At 43.8% G+C, this 19,819-nt stretch overlaps 1 protein-coding gene across 13 annotated transcripts in view; it reads right to left on the bottom strand.

Moving 5' to 3' along the window:
• The window catches only part of ENPP2 (ectonucleotide pyrophosphatase/phosphodiesterase 2), a 229,524-nt gene that overhangs the window by 61,565 nt on the left and 148,140 nt on the right, over nucleotides 1-19,819 (bottom strand). For 5 of the 13 annotated variants that reach the window (XM_073590244.1, XM_073590242.1, XM_073590243.1 and 2 more), the window contains exons 15-22: nucleotides 17,919-18,046; nucleotides 10,684-10,771; nucleotides 10,384-10,471; nucleotides 9,057-9,229; nucleotides 8,407-8,455; nucleotides 3,086-3,130; nucleotides 1,974-2,030; nucleotides 1,592-1,702 (exon numbers count right to left, since the gene is read on the bottom strand). In XM_073590244.1, the coding sequence (XP_073446345.1) occupies nucleotides 1,592-1,702; nucleotides 1,974-2,030; nucleotides 3,086-3,130; nucleotides 8,407-8,455; nucleotides 9,057-9,229; nucleotides 10,384-10,471; nucleotides 10,684-10,771; nucleotides 17,919-18,046 (739 nt within the window). The remainder of the gene's footprint in view (nucleotides 1-1,591; nucleotides 1,703-1,973; nucleotides 2,031-3,085; nucleotides 3,131-8,406; nucleotides 8,456-9,056; nucleotides 9,230-10,383; nucleotides 10,472-10,683; nucleotides 10,772-17,918; nucleotides 18,047-19,819) is intronic. The other 8 variants (XM_073590251.1, XM_073590252.1, XM_073590253.1 and 5 more) reach the window with 4 other exon arrangements.

Below are 19,819 nucleotides of genomic sequence, written 5' to 3'. Positions count from 1 at the left end.
AGTTGATGTTTTTAATGATACCATTTTGGTGCAGATAAGATCTTTTGATCGCCCGTTATTGCATCTTAATGCAATGTTGCGGCAACCAAAAAAAAGTTAATTCTGGTGTTTTGACTTTTTTTTCTCGCTACGCCGTTTAACGATCAGGTTAATGCTTTTTTATTGATTGAGCAATTCTAAACACTGCGATAGCAAATGTGTATGTTTGATTTTTTTTATTGTTTAATTTTGAATAGGGCAAGAGTGGGGGTGATTATAACTTATATAATTTTTATTTTTTTATGTTTTTAAAAACTTTTTTTTTTCACTTTTGTTATGCTTCAATAGTGTCAATGGGAGAATAGAAGCTGCCATAACCCGATCTGCTCTGCTACGTACAGATAATGATCAGATTGCCTGTATGCAGCAGATTACCTCACTTGCTATGCATGCCTCTCCACTCCCATAGGCGTAGAGGGAATATTCATTACCTTCATGAACGGGGCCACATGATTGCTCGGCCGGAAGAGCTGCTGGCGCCGGAATGAGATGCATCGAGGGCGTGCAGACAAAGTAAGTAGGAGGTTTTGTTTTTTTAATACGAAACATGCATACAAGGATAGGGGATGAGGAGCCATGCATACAAGGACAGCGATGGGGGAGCCATGAATACAAGGATAGGGGATAAGGAGCCATGCAAACAAGGACAGAAACGAGAGAGCCATGCATACCAGGACAGGGATGAGGGGACAATGCCTAACAAGATAGGGATGAAGAGCCATGTATACAAGAATAGGGATGAGGAGTCATGCAGTCCAGTATAGGGATGAGGAGCCATGCAGACAAAGATAGGAATAAGGGGACAATGCACACCCGGCATTAATTTCATTAACACTCATATGGAGAGACATTATACAGACTGCCACATCCACCTCATACCAAGTTAAAATAGTCATTGTGCTAAAAGTGATTTTATACTATTATGGTTTGCAGTCACACAAGTAATATAAAATAGTCCAATATGGAGTTGAAATTAAATTTTTTATGGCATTGTATCATAAATCATATCCACTTTTAATGACCTCATCCGAGAACAGATATAACATGTGATGCAATGCTTTATATTAGGATTAATGCACCAAAACGAGTCAGCCCCATACAAAACAATAAGCACCGAAATCAGAAATTCATAATGTTGGCATAAGTACAGTTAAAGAATATATGGAGTATCGTTAGATAGAGACAGAGTATGTGAGTACTGTGCCAAGTTGCTGCCTTAAGAAGGAAGATTCCAGCATCAGCAATGTCAACTTTGATGGTAAGGATCCTCCTAGCACCCAGAGAGGTGGAATTTCTGATAGTTCAGAAAGTTCAGATACATAGAGGAGTTGGGAAGGGGAGGTCCTACTCTATTCGTGGGTGTAAACACAGTAGGTCCCACCCACAATAGTGAACACCCCTGCCTTAATAATGATGTTTATTACCACAGTTCCTAGACCCAAACTGTAGACAAATTTTTACATAACCCAAACTTTACGTATCGAAGACGTGTTAGTTTCATCTGCAATTCAAGAGCTGGACAGCCATTAAAGGTTTAGTTTCAAAGGCTCACCAGCTCTGCTCGTCACTGACACTCCTGAGGACATCTCTTGCGGGTTTTCCAATGAAGAAGTACTTAAGGCTGCTTCTTCTGAGCTACCAATTAACCTCTCAAGTGCAGCCCCTTTAATTCAAGATTAAAGAAAGAAAAATGACAGCGTGACAAGTCATATACTGCAGAAGTCTGTTACTCCCACCGTCATCACAGGTAAGACACAGAGAACAGGGGTTTGTCACAAGGTTACTCCCACCTTCACCATAAGGAAGACACAGCAGAACAAGGGGTTGTCACATGATTTCGGAAAACCATGATACACAAAAACACAAAGATGGATGGAACAGGGAGCACGGACTAACGGAAGGGGTAAGTCAACATCAATAACGAATTAACAAACCTGTATTTCTTGGTGGCACCTCCTTAATCTCATTGCTAAGTTCATCTACTGCCACATCTGTCAATATAAACAGATACAGAAAAATTAATTGAAAAAAAGGATATAAAGATTAAAAAAAAAAATTATATAAAATGTATTATGAGAAGATCCTACAAAAGAAAGGTGAAACAATTCATCTAGGCCAGGACTAAACCCAGAATGGGTGGAGGGTACAATCTCTAGGAGTCAAACAGATGGTTCAGGATGTCCATCGGCTTAGTGATCGAGAATCTCTCGATCGATCATTGTAGCAGAAATGAAACCCCAAAACATGTGGATGAGGTCAACAGAGATTAAAAGGGGCTGGCATTTCTGGTACAACAATATTAATTCTACTAATTAAATCTGTAGAATTATCACTGTTACGTCTTCGTTTAGTGGTTATAATGCATTTAGTATTGTAAATTGAGATGAATTTGTGACATATGCAGTTCATAGATTTTTTTTTTATGGGGGGGGGGTGAACCTTCCAAATTTTATAAATTAAAAATTTAATAGTGGTGACTGCAAACCATAACATGACTGCTTAGCTTGGCTGTTGTGTACAAAGCATAAAGTAATTTTAGCTCTGAGATTGATTGGACAGGTGAATGTGCTCATGCTCAGCTTCTGTAAGGTTAACTCAGTAACAAATATATTGTATAATCAGGGGGGGTGTAGGGGAAGCAGCCGGGAGCTTGGTGTTTTGGGGGTCCAAAATCCACACTTCCACATGGTTCATGGTAAACAGTGGGTTTGTTTACAGTTTTGAACTGGGGTTAAGGAGCTTCAAGCTACGACTCTGTCATATTATGGAATTAATTTGTGGGACTGAATTTGGGGTGTGACCCAATGGATAAAGACTGTACATTTCTTGGAACGAGAACGCTAAACAACCAGTATCTTATTGTGATTACATACAGTATATATTCTAAACACCAGTCACATCACACAGAATAAGCCCGGTCCGCTACACCAAGGTTAAAAGGTTTTAGCAAAATTACTTAATCTTGTTGTTAAATAGAAAATGATTAGTCCAAAGTAAATTATTCTTATTAATCCAAATACTGTTAAAACACACAAAGCAGATATACCTATAAAATATGCATAATCCATATCGTCCAGCAAGGCAAGATTGGCTAAGGGGGGAATAAGGGAAGAGGGGTTTAATGTTGGTCCCGGTCAGTAATGGCTACTTTCAAGGAGAATATTTAAAAATTGTCTATTATTGCCTATAGTCCAATGGAGAACCATACTCTATGTGTATTTAAATTAGGGATCAAATCTCTAGCAGGTAAAATTTGTTCCTCCTTCGGACCATAAAATACTTACGATCAGCTAACTTTATTTAGGTTTTTTTTGTTTTGTTTTTTTTTTTTTTATTATCCTGAAGGTGTTGAATTTTTGTAAGAAAACTTCAATACCTCATTGTGATTCCCTTCTCTCCTAAACACGATGATGTTTCAATGTCCAGTTTATGCTCCTTTAGATGCAGATTTCAAAAGCTGCTCGGCAAGAATGCACACCATATTCAAACTGTCTGTACAGGACTTCCCAGTCTGAGCCTCCACTGCTCCCCCCCCTTCATACTCAGACTGTTTAAGTGTTGTGTACGGATCTTGCTGAGCAGCAGGTGAAAGCAGCTTTTAAAGCAGCATGAATTGAGCATTAAAAATGTCACTGCGGCAATGTGTTTGGATAGAAAAAAGCAAAATAAGGTTATAGAAGGCTAATACAGAAATAAATACATTTGCAAAGTCTGGAGGATAAATATATTTTAAAAAAATTTAGTTACTTATTAAGGAGAAATCTCCCACCAAGGACAACATCTGAAAGGAGTTTGTATGGGTTTCCTCCGGGTGCTACAGTTTCCTCCCACATTCCAAAGACATACTGATAGGGAATTTAGATTGTGAGCCCCATCGGGGACAGTGATGATAATGTGTGCAATCTGTAAAGTGCTGCGGAATATGTTAGCGCTATATAAAAATAAAGATTATTGTTATCTCCCAGATGTTATGTGCAATAGACCAGTATGACTTTTACAGGCATTTCTTATCAGTAATATATAACTCACTTGGTATCAAAGACCTTGCCCACGTCAGGATCTCTTCATACTTCACTAACCTCACATGTAGCATCTCCCATTCCCATACTTTTCGCCTCCCGCCCGCTGTTGTGTCCCTCAAGGCTCTGTCTCGAGACCCATACTCTTCTCCATCTATACCTTTAGCCTGAGGCAATGCAAAGTCCCATGGCTTCCAGTATCATCTATATGCTGATGATACTCAAATCTACCTCTCTGTGGTCCAGAATCCCAGAGTGTCCATCAGCCATATCCTCCTTCTCAAGTATAGGAGTAACCCCGGCACACTAATAACATGAAAGTAAAGTCTTCTCAACGACAGTCTTTAATTGTTGTGATTTTATTGATTGTGAAAAAAAAAAAAACACTTTGGTTAGAGCCGACGTGGGCTCCCACTTCAAGACATTCAGGCAGAAGACATTTAGCACGGTGCGCAACGGAACCTTCCCTTGTTTGGGTTGCGCACAATGCACGAATGTTAGTAAAGGCGATTCATTCACCCATCCGAGGTCCGGCAAACGGTACAAGATCAATGGCTATTTTACCTGCAACTCAAATTTTGTCGTCTATTTAATCAAATGCCCATGCGGCCTAGGATACGTTGGGGAAACCACCCAGCATGTGAAAGACCGCATTTCCAAACATAAATCAACCATCCGGTGTGAGAACACACTTTTACCAATTCCTGCCCATTTTGTGGAAAATAGACACTCTGTAAGCCAACTGAAATTTCAGGTTATCGAACAAATCCCTGTACCCAGACGAGGGGGTAATAGAATCCAAACGCTCAAAGAGCGTGAAGCGTATTGGATATATCACCTAAATACCCTCCATCCACACGGTCTCAATAGAGAATCTGAAATGTATTATTAATCCCTTCTAAATTCCACTTCATAGTGACTTAGTTTTGTTTTTCATCAGGAGTTTAAAATCACTACCAAATAAGTTCTTTTCCTACACAACGTTTTTTGGTTTATAGGAGATATTTCTGACATAAGTGTGTTAATATGAACGCCATTTTACTCTTTGTATGTAAACCTTGCTCTAATTACCTTTCTTTGTTTTTAGGCAGGAAAAGGAGGTTTCTCTGAAACCTGATAGGCACAACCAGCACTGAAATTATCACCGTGCATGAATTCAGCACAGTCCCACCGTTAAAATGGCCGCCTGTATGCATGTGACATTTCCTCACAACCCTCCCTTTTTTACTTCACTTCCTGGATGGCTCGCACCTGCTCAGTACATTCATTCTGACATTTTTGACCTCACCAAGATGGTGACTGCCAACATCACTTCCTGTCAAGTCAAAACATGTTCATTCTCTATCCCCGCCCTGCACATGCTCAGTACATTCATTCAGACATTTTTTGACCTCACCAAGATGGCGACTGCCACCATCACTTCCTGTCAAGTCAAAACATGCTCATTCTCTATCCCCGCCCTGCACATGCTCAGTACATTCATTCAGACATTTTTGACCTCACTAAGATGGCGATGGCCCTTCCCCCCATTCCCGCCCCTTCCCCACCCAATCAGGAAGTGCTTGACAGTATTTAACATCACTGCACTAAGCCACATGCACTTCCGGCCTCCTCCACACCTGACTAGATTTAGGACACAAGGTAATGGTGCCCTACAGTCTTCATAGACTGGGTTTCCTTTCTCCATCCCAGCTTATTGACCTGCTTTTTTGTCCTTAGGACGGGAGTCACGTGCTGACCCTACACATCGGTATGTGACCCCTAAAACTTTCTTTTATATCTTTTCATTCTATATACCTTGCTATTCCTTAACCTATACCCTTTCTCAGTGGTTACTATAGGTACCGTTCCAGCAGCTGGATTACAAAGGCAAACCTATACCACTTATACACACACCTCAAAACCAAGGATCTAGGTATTTATACCTTATGCCTTAACATTTCCAAGAGCACCCCTTACACACTGCCTCCTTAGATGACCTCACCTTTATTCCCACTCCACTTCACTGTCCCCTAATGCCCTTTCTCAACACTACCTACACATTCATGCTTTTCAACTCCTTACACCTTCACTCTATTCCTCTGTTCAACCTCTCACATGTTCACCATATCACACCACAATACATACTCACTGGCCTCACATCATTATAGATCCATACACACCTTCACAAAGGATGTTTGACACTGTCCCCACCTTATGTATCACCTATCACTAGATTTTTGGTTTAATAATACTTTATAAAGTTTATTTATTGATTTTTGTTCTTTTATTGTATATATTGTAGTCATATCCCTGATGAAAGCTCGAGATGTAGAGCTGAAACGTTGGATTGTAACACCACCCTTTTTTGGATTGTAACACCACCCTTTTTTTTTTTTTTTTTTTTCACAATCAATAAAATCACAACAATTAAAGACTGTCGTTGAGAAGACTTTACTTTCATGTTATTAGTGTGCCGGGGTTACTCCTATACTTTAGTCTTGTTTTTTCCCAGAGCACCTAAGTTGGGGTTTGAGCCTGTCATATCTACTTTATATATCCTCCTTCTCAACACTCTTCCTAAAACTCAATGTGGATAAACCTGAACTAATCATATTTCCTCCTTGTCAATCACCCCTGTACCTGATCTATATCACTATAAATGATATCACACTTTCCCATCTCACAAGTCCGCTGCCTTGAAGTACCCTTTGCGTCAAACCCCACATCCAAGCTCTTGCCATCTCCTGTCACCTTCAACTCAAAAATATTTCCACAATTTGTCCCTTCTACAACCCTCAATCTGTGAAAATCTTAGTGCATGCCCCTTGTTCCCGCCGTGACTACGGCAATATCCTTCTCTGGGCCTCTCAGCTAACACTCTCTCACACCTCTCCAGCCAACCTTCACTCCGCTGCCCAATTAATCCACCTCTCTCCTAACTACTCCTCCGCCTCTCCGCTCTGCCAATTTCTTCGCTGGCTTTCTATTCTCCAATGAGTGCTGTTTTAACTATTAACAATGAAGTATCGAGGAGACAGATTATGAATGGCCTTGTAACTAAGCTCCTGATACCTTCCCCGCAATTACTATCCATGCTCACAAGATCCACTTCTCTCCTCTGCTCTCTTAAGTTTCTCCTCCAATCGCCTCAAAGACATCTTAGCATCCCCCATCCTCTAGAACTCAGTGCCTCAACACGCCCAATTGTTTCACACATTTGGAACTTTCAGATGGAACCTGAAAACTCATCTCTTCATGAAGGTCTACAGCCTGCAATAATACCACTGCCACCTCAGTACTACAAGAGCTGCTGCAATCCCCCAGACCTGCTCTCTCCTTCCACTCCATGTAGATTGTAAGCCCATGACTGCAAGGTCTTCTCCCCCTCCCCCACCATGTAATCAATGGTGCTCTACAAATATAGAATAAAAAATAAAATAAATTACATCAACTATGGCTTCCACAAAGCCACGCTGAAACATTAGAGTCGAAATTTTAGAAGTAGGATTTTTTTTTTAAATTTCCTTTTATTTAAAACGCCTTTTAGACATAATGGATCTCAAAATCACAGACAGTTCACGCCTAGACGTATTTGTCGACCTTGGTACATTCTTTGACAAATTTGAAACTTTTCAATGTGTCGTGTTTTGATATATAAAAAGTTTGAGATAAACCAAGGAGTTCTACTGAGAACATGAAAAGACAAAAATCTTCTTGTGGGAGCCCAAGATGGACAAAATGTATGGCGAACATTCTTCACATAGAAATATTTAGTGGTTTATATCCCATTGTTGTTCTCTTGATTTTGTCATATGGCTACAGTCAATGTATGAAATAATAAGTTGGTAGATAATTCTGTATTCTGGGCCAAAATAGACATGGCAATTTTTTTTTTACTAAATCTACATGTGTGTTTTTAAAGAAGTAAGATTCAATGCAATGACACATTTCCCTAATTGAACAATGGTGCCTGCATTATAGAAGTCATGAAGAAAGGGGCTCAACCTCTGGTCCTATCACAGGGAGGTGACAATCAGTACATAACCACACGACTCCAGAGGAACTGTACTGTTTATAAGCAAAAGGGTGAATAAATAGTTGAAGGACATGAAAAGAATTTGAAGAGGGGGATTCACGCACCAAATCCATAATTCTGTAATATGGAGTTCATTTTGATCTTTGCTTTGGAGCTTTTTTGTGTTTGACAGGATATCATCAGGATATACAATTATTGCACATACCCTTTCTATCTGGCAAAGGCTGGATCTATTATATGGCCTAGGCAAAGAGGATCCATTATATGGGCTAGGCAAAGAGGAGGAGCATGTTTTTTTTTTTTTAAGTAATCACACCCTTTAATTCTTACCATCAATTCCTTTAAGATATAGTCGTTTATTCAACTCCTCAGCCTTATTCTTTATATGAAAGATAAAATTAAGAGAAAAAGTTATGATTTGGCAAAATTATTCTGCTAAAAAACATTAAATAAAACAAACACTCTCAGGCACCATTGGTAGAAGGCCACTCCAAAAGTCAGTGTGCGACCCTCTTACAAACGTTCATACTAGGGTCTTCGTATCAGGCAAACCAGAGACACTCATGTAGACCTTTCATTGATGGCCTAAATTCAGGCTCCATTAACTGGCGCTTCTGAAGACGTTCACCCATTGGCAGAGAGCTTCTTCCCTCTCCCCGAGTGTTAATGATGTGTATGAAGGGGGCTAGCTCACCTCAAGAGTGTAAGAGAAACTTTAACGCCAACTTAGAAGTTTCTGATATTCAGTTTACAGCTAGTGAGAATAAGAAATACTCAGGCTTGTGATATCCAATAATCTCCAACAATTTCTGGAGTGTCCGTCTAATTGATAGGCTTTATTTATGCCTTATATTTTGGGCTTTCCATTTTGGGAAAAACTCCTTTAACCACTTCCCTCTGGATCACAAAGTAGTGCAAGCTATTCAATCAACACTATGTACCACATACAAAAGTAAGAGCAGGCATTTGCTGGCCTCTACCTTGTCATCACAAGAGCACCCGAGTTCTTCATTTACAGTGGATTGAGAAAGGACTATAGGCACTGGTTTGGAGACTTCGTCAGGTGTTGCTGGCTTGTGAGATGCTGCTCGTAAGAGGTGATTTAGACTTCCATGAGTCCCATTGTTGGGGGCAGGTTTCAAACCCAGAAGATCTGATGATACAGAAGGTCATGAAAAAAAAGGCATATAGGGAATATAAAAGTAAAGTTAGAAAAGCACATACATATAGGACTGAAGATGGACACAAAGCTTCACTTCACTGCCCCCCACTCATTTGACATTCATCCATCAGAAAAGGGGCAACAACCATGGTGAAGACAACATAAAACATTATATGGAAAGTGGGATGAAACTGGAATTTAGAGGTCTGTTGGCCAAACGATGCTTCGGACAGTGGTTCGATCAACAGCCGACTCTGCCAATACACAGGAGCACCATCTTGGTCAATGTTCCTTTGTTCTCTATGAGAAAGCCGCTGACTGACATAAGCTGACGGCTTGTTTCAAGGAGAACAATGCAATAGGCAGTCCAAAATTGGACATGCGAGATCGACATGAGAATAGGTCATTAATATCAAGCTGCCAAGCAATTTTAGCAATCATCTGGAGGGACAGCACCACACAAAGCACTGCACTAACTGATGGCTGGCAGACATCAACAAACTGGAGCAAGTTCAGAAAAGAGCGACCAGAATGGTGACCGGACTGCAAACCCTGTCTTATGAGGAAAGGTTGCAGGATTTGGGAATGTTTAGTTTGCAAAAGAGAAGACTGAGAGGAGACTTAATAGCTGTCTACAAATATCTAAAGGGCTGTCACATTGTAGAAGGATCAACTTTATTCTCATTTGCACAAGGAAAGACTAGAAGCAATGGGATGAATCTGAATGGGAAGAGACACAGATTAGATATTAGAAAAAACTTTTTGACAGTTAGAGTGATCAATGAGTGGAACAAGCTGCCACGAGAAGTGGTGAGTTCTCCTACAGTGGAAGTGTTCGAACAGAGGCTGGACAGACATCTGACTGGGATGATTTAGCGAATCCTGCTTTGAGCAGGGGGTTGGACCAGATGGCCCAGGAGGTCCCTTCCAACTCTACAATTCTATGACTCAGATCACCTTCAGTTATTCGTAACCCATCGTAAACATCCCTTTACTTAGGCCAATAAATGATTGCTCAGGGCGCAAACATTACTGTTTTGAAAAACTTTTCTTTTTAAACAATAAACCAAATTGAAAATTTCAGTGCAAGAATAAGCCATGGGTATAATATTAAAACTAGAAGAAATTGCGGGACGGTCACTTACCGCACATGACGTTGTACAGCTCAATGTTTTCAAATGGAGGCACCTTGGTCTTAAATTTAAATGAAGGTCCATGGCCAACAAAAACAGTCTGGAAGAAAGAGAAATATAAGAAATGAAGAATGACAATTTTCTTAAAACTGAAAGTTTAATACACAACAAAATGCCCTTCACCTGAAGTCAAACTGACCCCATATTTTCCAAAAATATCAAACATTCTAGTTTACAAGATGGGCATTCATTGTCCCCTCAGGTTATCAGCTATTGAGTCAAAGCTCCCCACAGTGTTCCCCTTTTTGGTACCTGCATGCTGATTATCTTGTTGTCATAGCCGTGGTCTCCTTGGAAGCTGCATTTGCCGGATGGCTTTCTGTATACATCCAGTTGTTTTCTGGGTAAAAAAAAGACTCAAGGTTAGGAAATGTGAAAAAAATAGAATTAGACTTACAGGTAATTCGGTTTCTAGGAACCTTCCACGACAGCAACCTTGGAGGTTGTCTCCCCGCCCTAATAGGGGACATGAACACAAAGAGGTTAATTAACCCTCCCCTTCCTGCTCCTCAGTTTTTTTTCTGAACGTACTAGCATGAATAGTTACCGCCAGTAGAGCAGGAATCATCAGGCAAACATTATATATGGAGCAGGTAAACATTATATAGGGAGGGAAATTAGTGCTGTCGTGGAAGGTTCCTAGAAACCGAATTACCGGTAAGTCTAATTCTATTTTCTCTAGTCACCTTCCACGACAGCCACCTTGGAGTCATGCCAACGTTAATTTTTTAGGGAGGGACTACGGCTTGCAAGATGCGTCTGCCGAACGTCAGATCCCTATTGAAATCCAGTCTATAGTGTCTGGTAAAGGTGTGCACAGTGGACCAGGTGGCCGCTCTGCATATCTGCTCCGAAAACGTATTTCCTCTTGTTGCCCAGGAAGTAGGGACTGATCGAGTGGAGTGGGCTTTTAATGATCCGGGAGGAGAGAGATGTCTTGAAGAATATGCCAGGGAAATGGACTGCTTGATCCAACCCGCTATCGTGTTCTTTGCCGCTTTCTTCCCCTTATTTCTTTTCGAATACTGAAGGAACAGGTACTGATTGATTCTCCAATCCTTGGTTGCCTCGAGGTAGCGGAGAACTACCCTGCGGACATCCAAGGTATGAAATTTTCCTTCCTTCGGATTAGAAGGATTTGGGCAAAATGAGGGCAACACGATATCTTGACTTCTATGAAAGTCTGACACCACTTTGGGCATAAAGGAGGGGTCTAGACGTAGTACTATACTGTCTGAATTGAGTAGGAGGTAAGGTTCCTGTACTGAAAGGGCCAGTAGCTCCCCCACCCGTCTAGCCGATGTGATTGCCACCAGAAACACCGTTTTAAGTGTGAGAATTTTTAATGGGATTTCTGACAGGGACTCAAACGGGGCCTGTGTTAGGCTATTGAGCACTAAATTAAGATCCCAGGGAGGAACCCGATTAGGGAGTGAAGGGCGAATTCTGCCTGCCGCTGTCATGAACCGCTTGACCCAGCTGTGTTTGGCTAGGTCTTGGTCAAAAAAAGAACTAAGGGCAGATACCTGTACTTTCAATGTACTTGGAGTAAGCCCTAGATCTAACCCTTTCTGCAGGAAGTCTAGTATTTGGGCAATATTTGGGTGGGTGGGGTCAGGGGCCCCCGGAAGGCACCAGGAGGAAAATTTTTTCCATACTTTGCCGTAAATTGCATTTGTTACCGGCTTTCTACTTTTTTGAAGGGTCCGGATTACCTCATCCGACAACCCTTTGGCCCTCAGAATGTTGGCCTCAATAACCAAGCTGCTAGACATAACTTGGTTGGGTTCGGGTGTAGTAATGGACCCTGGAAAAGGAGGTCGGTATTCTGGGGTAGAAGCAAGGGACCTTCCTGGGCCATGTCCAACAGAGCGCTGTACCAGCTTCGTCCTTGCCACATGGGAGCCACCAGGATTGTCGTGACCCCGTCCGCTCTGATCTTTTGTAACGTTTTTGCCAGCATCGGGATTGGTGGAAAGGCGTAGGCCAGTCTGAAGACCCATGGATGGGCAAATGCATCCGTCTCCTGGGCTCCGTACGTGGGACAGAGGGAGAAATAGGTCGCTGCTTTTGTATTTTGCGCATTCGTGAACAGGTCGACCTCTGGGTCTCCCCATCTCGAGGCTAGAGCCTGGAAGACCTCTTGGTTTAGACCCTATTCTCCTAGATGGACGTCCTTCCTGCTCAGGAAGTCTGCCTGGATGTTTTCCGACCCCTTCAAGTGTACTGCAGAAATGGATAACAGGTGCTTCTCTGCCCAGAGGAAGATCCTTGCTGCTACCTTCTTTAGACTGGCGTACCTTGTGCCCCCTTGGTGTCTGAGATATGCCACCGTGGTCACGTTGTCGGAGTATATCCGAACATGATGGTTCTTGATGCGGCCTTCAGTGACTCTTCCACCGCCATCAACTCCCTTAGGTTCGAAGATCCGGACCTTATGCTCTGGGGCCACTGCCCCTGGAAGTATGAATCCTCGACCACGGCTCCCTAGCCTCTCAGACTGGCATCGGTACATAATATTCTTAGAGGAAGCTGATCCCAGCTTACTCCTCGCCTCAGGTTTCGGTAGCTCAGCCACCACCAGAGGGTCGATTTTACATGTCCTGGAAGTGGAACACTCTTTGATAGGTTGTTTGGGTGCTTCCTCGTGTTTAATCAGGACGTATGACTGGAGGACTCGCGTGTGAGCTTGTGCCCAGGATATCGCCTGAATGCACGCTGTCAGGGAACCCAGGATGGACATGGCGTCCCTCAGCGTCGGTGCCCTTTGGTCTCTGAACCGGATTATTCTCTGCCGAAGGTCTATTGACGATCATCGGGAAGAAAGGACGTCCTCTTTTCTGAATCCAAGAGGATCCCCAGGAATTATTTCCTCGGGGAAGGATAGAGGGCAGACTTCTGGAGATTTGGTATCCATCCTAGGGTTTCGAGTATCTGTAGGGTTCTTGATACGTCCTGGTTCAGCCGGGTTACAGATGGGGCGACGATCAGCAGATCGTCTAGATACGGCACAATGCATATCCCCTGAAGCCGAATGGAGATGACGGCTTCCTTCATGATCTTCGTGAACACCCTTGGTGCTGGGGATACCCCAAACGGCAGGGCATGGGGCATGGTCGTGGGAGATCGCGAACCTCAGGAACTTCCGGTGGTCTGGATGAATGGGAAAGTGGTAATACGCATCCCTTAGATCTATTGTAGCCATCTGCCAGCCTCGCCCAATAAGAGGGATCGCTGATTTCACTGACTCCATCTTGAACCTTCGGTACTTGATGAAGTGGTTCAGGGGCTTTAGGTTTATTATGAGCCTGTGCTTTCCTGAGGGTTTCTTGATCAGGAACAGGCGAGAGTAATGTCCTCTGCCCACCTCTTGTGGAGGTACATACGAGACCACTCCTTCCCTTAGAAGTTCTTCTATCTGAAGCAACAGGACTTTTTACAGGCTTGGGGACTGTGCCGGGGTAATTCTTAGGGCATGCGGGGGGGGGGGTGCTCGATCTCCAGTTTCAGCCCAAATTGTATCATGTGCAGGACCCACCGGTTCGAGGTCGTGGCCTGCCATTGGGCAAGAAACTGTGTGAGTCGACCCCCGACCCGGGAGTCACTGCTTCTCCGGGGGCTGCTGCTGTTGGGGCACAAGGATGTTTCTTCCTTTACCCCCTTTCGGGTAGCTCCAACGACCAGCCTTGCCCTTCCCTCTGAATGCCTTCTGAGAGGTCTGTTCTCTTGCGGGACAAAAAAACTGCCTTTTGGTGGATTTCTGTTCTGGCAGTGACTTATTCTTGTCGGAAGCCTTCTCAAGGATATCATCCAGGACAGGCCCGAACACGTGGTGCCCCTGGAAGGGGATGGCACAGAGTTTCGTCTTGGAGGTGATGTCGCCCCCCCACAACTTCAGCCACAAGGCTCTCCTGGCCGAGTTTGAAAGGACTAGGGACCTTGCTGCCACCCATACCGTTTCTCCTGAAGCATCAGCTAAATAGCCTGTTGCCTTCTGGAGGATTGACAGGGAGTCTAAGATTTCCTCTCTTGGGGTACCCCCCAATAGGTGGTCTTCCAACGTACATAGCCAGAAAAACAAAGATCTGGCTATGCAGGTGGAAGCAATATTTGCCTTGAGCAGGTTTGTAGAAGCTTCCCAGGACTTTTTAAGGTGGCTTTCTATTTTGCGATCCAACGGATCTTTCAATTGGGAAGCATCCTCAAAGGGCAAGGACGTTTTCTTAGTGACCTTAGACACTTGGACGTCTATCTTAGGGATCTCCCAAATAGAACTATCACTTTCTAGGGCAAACCGATTTTTTTAGCTCAAAAGGCACCCTAAAGGTAATGTCACACTTAGCGATGTACCAGCGATCCCGACCAGCGATATGACGCGGTCAGGATCACTGGTACATCGCTAAGTGGTCGCTAGTGAGCTGCCACACAGGCAGATCTCACCAGCAACATCGCTGGGGACGGGGGTCGCTACTTACCTGTCACACTAGGTGATCCTGCGTCCTCCCGCCCGGCTCCACACTCGTCCCTCCACAGGAAGCGCCGCAGGAAGCTGACGACGAGAAACAGTCCTGAACGTTCTCGCGCGATCAGCGATAACCAGTGGGGGAGCGGGTCGGAGGTAAGTATCACACACAGCGATATCGCTAGCAATATTACTATAACGTCACAAGTTATAGCGATATTGCTAGCGATATCGCTTAGTGTGACAGGCCCTTTAGTGCCTTCTCGGGGGAGGACCACTCCTGAGCTATTAGGTCCTGTATAACCTCATGAACCGGGAAACCCTTTCTACCTCTGGGTTTCAACGCTCCAAACATCTCATCCTGGACTGAGAGCCTGACCTCCTTCTCCAACCCCATGGTATTTCTTACCATGGAGACTAACTCCTCCATATCCTCCGAGGAGAAATAGTATTTTTCTGCACCATGACTGGAGGCGGACGTGGAGCCCTCATTTTCCCAAATATCCTCCTTCTCCCGAGTCTAAGTCGGCTTCCATAGGAGCCCTTTTCCTCTTTTTTGGAGCAGGGCCCTGGGCCACCGGGGTTTGGGCTGCTATGGAGGTTTGAACCTCCTGCCTAATGAGAGTTTTTCTGCTGTCAAACAGGGAGGGTTGCTCGGTACGCAGGATATTTTGAAGTTGGCATAACTTCTTTTTGTAGTCAGAAGGAAACCTGGCACCACATATACCACACTTGCGGGGGGTTTTAGGGACAGAGGCCTTGTCTTCCTGCAAGAAGAAAAGGCTTACTCAGACCTGTGCCACCAACTATTTGACAGGCAAGGGACCGGCCCTGCTACTCACTGTAGGAGGGGGAACACTGGGCTCCGCAGATGCTGCAGTTGAGGGCTTTTCACCATCCATGTCTGCACACACCACAGACACACTGCGCTTACCTGGAGCTGCTGCACCTTTTTAAGGATGATGCTGCATTCGTTTGCTGGGTGCTCCTCCCTCCTCCCCCGTCCCTGGGGAGGATACTGCTCAACCCCCGCCGCCATTGAATTCATTTCCCGGGTCCCGGCGCGCGTTTCCCCCTCACAGGACGCCGGAGGCTGCAATCCGGAAGTGCGCGTCACCGCTACTTCCGGTTGATTGGTCGCCCCCTCTGACGCGCGTGCGGCTCCAATGCGGCGCTGGGAGGAAGGAGGAAGCCGGGGAGCTATGCAGGACCCCGACAGGCACCATACCGTCCCGCTTTACCCCAGAGGGCGCAGGAGGGGCGGCAGAAGTCCCGAGTCACACCGCGGTGGAGACGGGAGCAGCCCATGGAGGAGGAGAGGCGAATCCCCCGACCTCAGCTGCCTAGCTCGGTGAGTACATAGGGCTCCGCTCGTTGGCCACGGCAGCCCCTTGTGACCTCTTCATGCCCCGATAGGGGACAGGAAAAACACTGAGGTAGCAGGAAGGGGAGGGTTATTTAACCTCTTTGTGTTCCTGTCCCCTGATAGGGCGGGGAGACAACCTCCAAGGTGGCTGTCGTGGAAGGTGACTAGAGAAATAAGTGATATATTTTGGATGTCTTGATGCATTTATAGCTAAAGGGACTTAGCACAAAATGACTGCTCAAACCAAGTATAGGCGCTCAGGGCACCACTGGAGTGGACAGACATTAAAGGGAATCTGTCACCAATTTTTTACCCTATGAGATGTGGCCACCGCCATCAGGGGCTTATCTACAGTATTCTGTAATGCTGTAGTTAAGCACTCGATGTAACCTGAAAGATAAGAAAATCGAGTTAGATTACACTCACCGGGGGCGGTCCAGTCCGGGTCCGATGGATGTCGCGGTCCGGGTCCGGTGCCTCCCATCTTCTAGCGATGACGTCCTTTTCTTGCTTCTGTCGCAGCTCCTTTGCAGGCGTAATTCTCTGCCCTGTTCAGGGCAGAGCAGAGTACTGCAGTGCGCAGGCACCGGGAAAGGTCAGAGAGGTCCGGCGACTGCGCACTGCAGTACTCTGCTCTGCCCTGAATAGTACGCCTGCACCAGAGCTGCGACAGGAAGCAAGGAAGAGGACGTCATCGCATGAAGATGGGAGGCACTGAACTCGGACCTGCGACACCCTCAGGACCTGGACCGCCCCCGCCCCCCAGTGAGTGTAATCTAACTCGTTTTTCTTATATTTCAGGTTACATCGAGGGCTTATCTACAGCATTACAGAATGCTGTAGATAAGCCCCTGATGCCGGTGGCCGCATCTCTCAGGGTAAAAAATAGGTGACATATTCCCTTTAAAGTGCACCTTCCCACCTACTTGTTTTGACTCCATCGCCAAACTCCCCTCTATATCTGATTGACAGTTTTGATTTTATAGCGCTAAAGAAGAGAAGATAGATGGAAAACAAGCAGGTAGGAAGGTGCACTGAACTATTTGGTCACGCCAAGGGTGCACCGAGCGTCTGTACTTTGTGAGCACACAATGACTGTTCAAACGAAGACCCATTGCTTGGTGCTTCATGGTGGGGCAAGTCATTTATTACACCTTCCCACCTGCTTCTTTTCCTACTATCTCCACCTCCTATTCTTTGATTAACAGCTCTGCTTTCATAGACCTGGAGAAGGACAGAGAGATGGAAACCAAGTAGGCGAGAAGGTGGATATAAATGATCGGTGCTTCACGGTGAAGCCAATTATTTATATACCCCTGCTCACCTACTTTGCTTCCATCGATCTCTGATGCTCTATTCAGATGGGGTGGAGGGAAGAAAAGTGGTTTTCAACAGTCCAACATTGCCAAAAATAAAATTACAGATTTTAAATTATGAGTAGAGTCAGTGGGCTCACATCCTCATTCATCTTTGGCATATGATCATTTTCCTAAATACTTATTTCTACATAATTTATAGTTTATAAAACTGACTTCATGTAATCTTGGTGGAGTCTCAGTTACAAATGTATTAAAAAAAAACAAAAAACAATATTTTTATTCCTCAACACAGAAATCAATTTGACCATAATTTAATATTTTTACTGGAGCAATGACTAACTTTGCGACATGCCATGTCCGGTCCACCAGCAGATGAATGTCCTCTATCCTTCTGTTATAGGCGTAGTGTAGCCTCTTTGGAAGATGTTGCTTCAGGTACGGCTTAAAGTGCTGATCTTTGTTCTTGCACTGGAGAAAAAAAAAAGGGCACATTTTTTTTTTTTTTTTTTTTTTTAAACACCACAGAGAATCTACAAATATAGGTCTTTTGACTCATCGCCATTTTTAATTCATTTGCTATCACTAAATGAAACTATAACTGTTTATATCCAGGAGGTGAACATTTTAGACAGCTCTAATATTTATTCATTTTTTCTCAAAAAGGGCTGTTTCCAAATTGAAAGTTATCATATGAAAGTGGATATCCTGATGAATGAGGAGCCGACAGCTGGGACCCCCCATTGATTCCATTGCTCAGAAAAGTCCTTCGGAATGGTGCGAAATTCTTTGTTTTTGGGCTTTACTCCACTATCTCCAGAAGCCTCATAGAAAATGAATACAGGGGTGGCGAACACTTCTCGGCCACCGCTCCATTCCATTGGCACATTTCATGGCCTCATTCTTGCGATTGGTTGGGATCCCAGCAGTGGACAACCATTGAGTAGCAAGTAATCCTATGGACTCATCCTTTAAAGAGAATGTACCACCAGAAAAGGAGATTTTTTTTTTTTTAGTATATTTTTTTCTAGATCACACCTGAATTTCTAAAAAAAATTATAACCACAGACAGGATTGCAATGACAGGTAATACTTTAACGTACAGTAGATAACATTATCAAAATATGTGATGTCTATGATCCCCTTGCTTCCCCCCTCCCTTCTCAATAACTTCTGCACATACTCCATTACATCCCCTGAAAAAAAGAAGTTTGAATCTGATATAGCCCCAGTAATTCAGATCAGAATATGAAAAATGAAAAGAAATATATATATAAAAAAAAAAACATAAAAACCGGAATTTAAAGCAAACCAGTCAGCAGCATTTTGCTAAGTAAACTACAGACACTGTCAGGTTGGCAGTGTTAAAATGATTAATATGATACCTGGGGTGAAGAAATCTGTCTTGTGGTTCTTGTGTAATCAGAGTTAGAAGTTTTCAGCTAATGAGATGCCCATGCTTCGGGGCGGGACTGTAGGCAGAGTCTTATCTTCCTGCTCTAAATCAAAGAAACCAAGGATAGACCTGTCCACAGCCTATCTCAAAGCACAAACATGTTCCTCATCATAGAGACAGACTGTTTGTGTTTTGGGGTGGCCTGTGGGCAGGCCTTTCTTTGGTTTCTCTGACTTAGAGCAGGAAGATAAGACTCTGCTTACAGTCCTGCAGCACAATAATCTTATTAATCTTATGTCTAACACTAATTACACAAGAACCACAAGATGGATTTCTTCACCCCAGGTATCATTTTAATCAGTTTAACACTACCAACCTTGACAGGTTCTGTAGTTTACTTAGCAAAATCCTGCTGACAGGATCACATTAACAGTTCATTTTCTGATATAACATTCACTTTAAACTCTGCTCACATAACATTTGATCCTTCTGCCAGAGGTATATGTTGAGGCAATAGCCTGATACTAGCCAGATGAAGGCCAAATAGACACTGTTTTCACTTTCTTAGAGTGAATAGAGGCCCACGGCCTTTCTTAAGTTTTAATCCAACATTCATTGGGGAGAGAAAAAAAAAAAAGAAACAAGAGCAAAAAACAAATTAGAAAAACTTTTTCTTTCTAATCTCGGGAGTAGGAAGCGGTTTTACTTTGCACAAGCATTATTAAATGAGAAAAAAAAAGCGGTAATTGTGGAGACTGACGCGCATTAGGCCAAATTCAGGCAGCCATATTTTAGGGTCCCTATACAAGTCTCACTACCTGGACTAACCGCAGGTCTTCTGATACGAA

The sequence above is a fragment of the Dendrobates tinctorius genome, unplaced genomic scaffold, assembly GCF_039654945.1.
Source record: "Dendrobates tinctorius isolate UK_male_01 unplaced genomic scaffold, ASM3965494v1 ptg000116l, whole genome shotgun sequence".
Classification (NCBI taxonomy): domain Eukaryota; kingdom Metazoa; phylum Chordata; class Amphibia; order Anura; family Dendrobatidae; genus Dendrobates; species Dendrobates tinctorius.
This window is presented reverse-complemented; position numbering and strand designations above follow the sequence as displayed.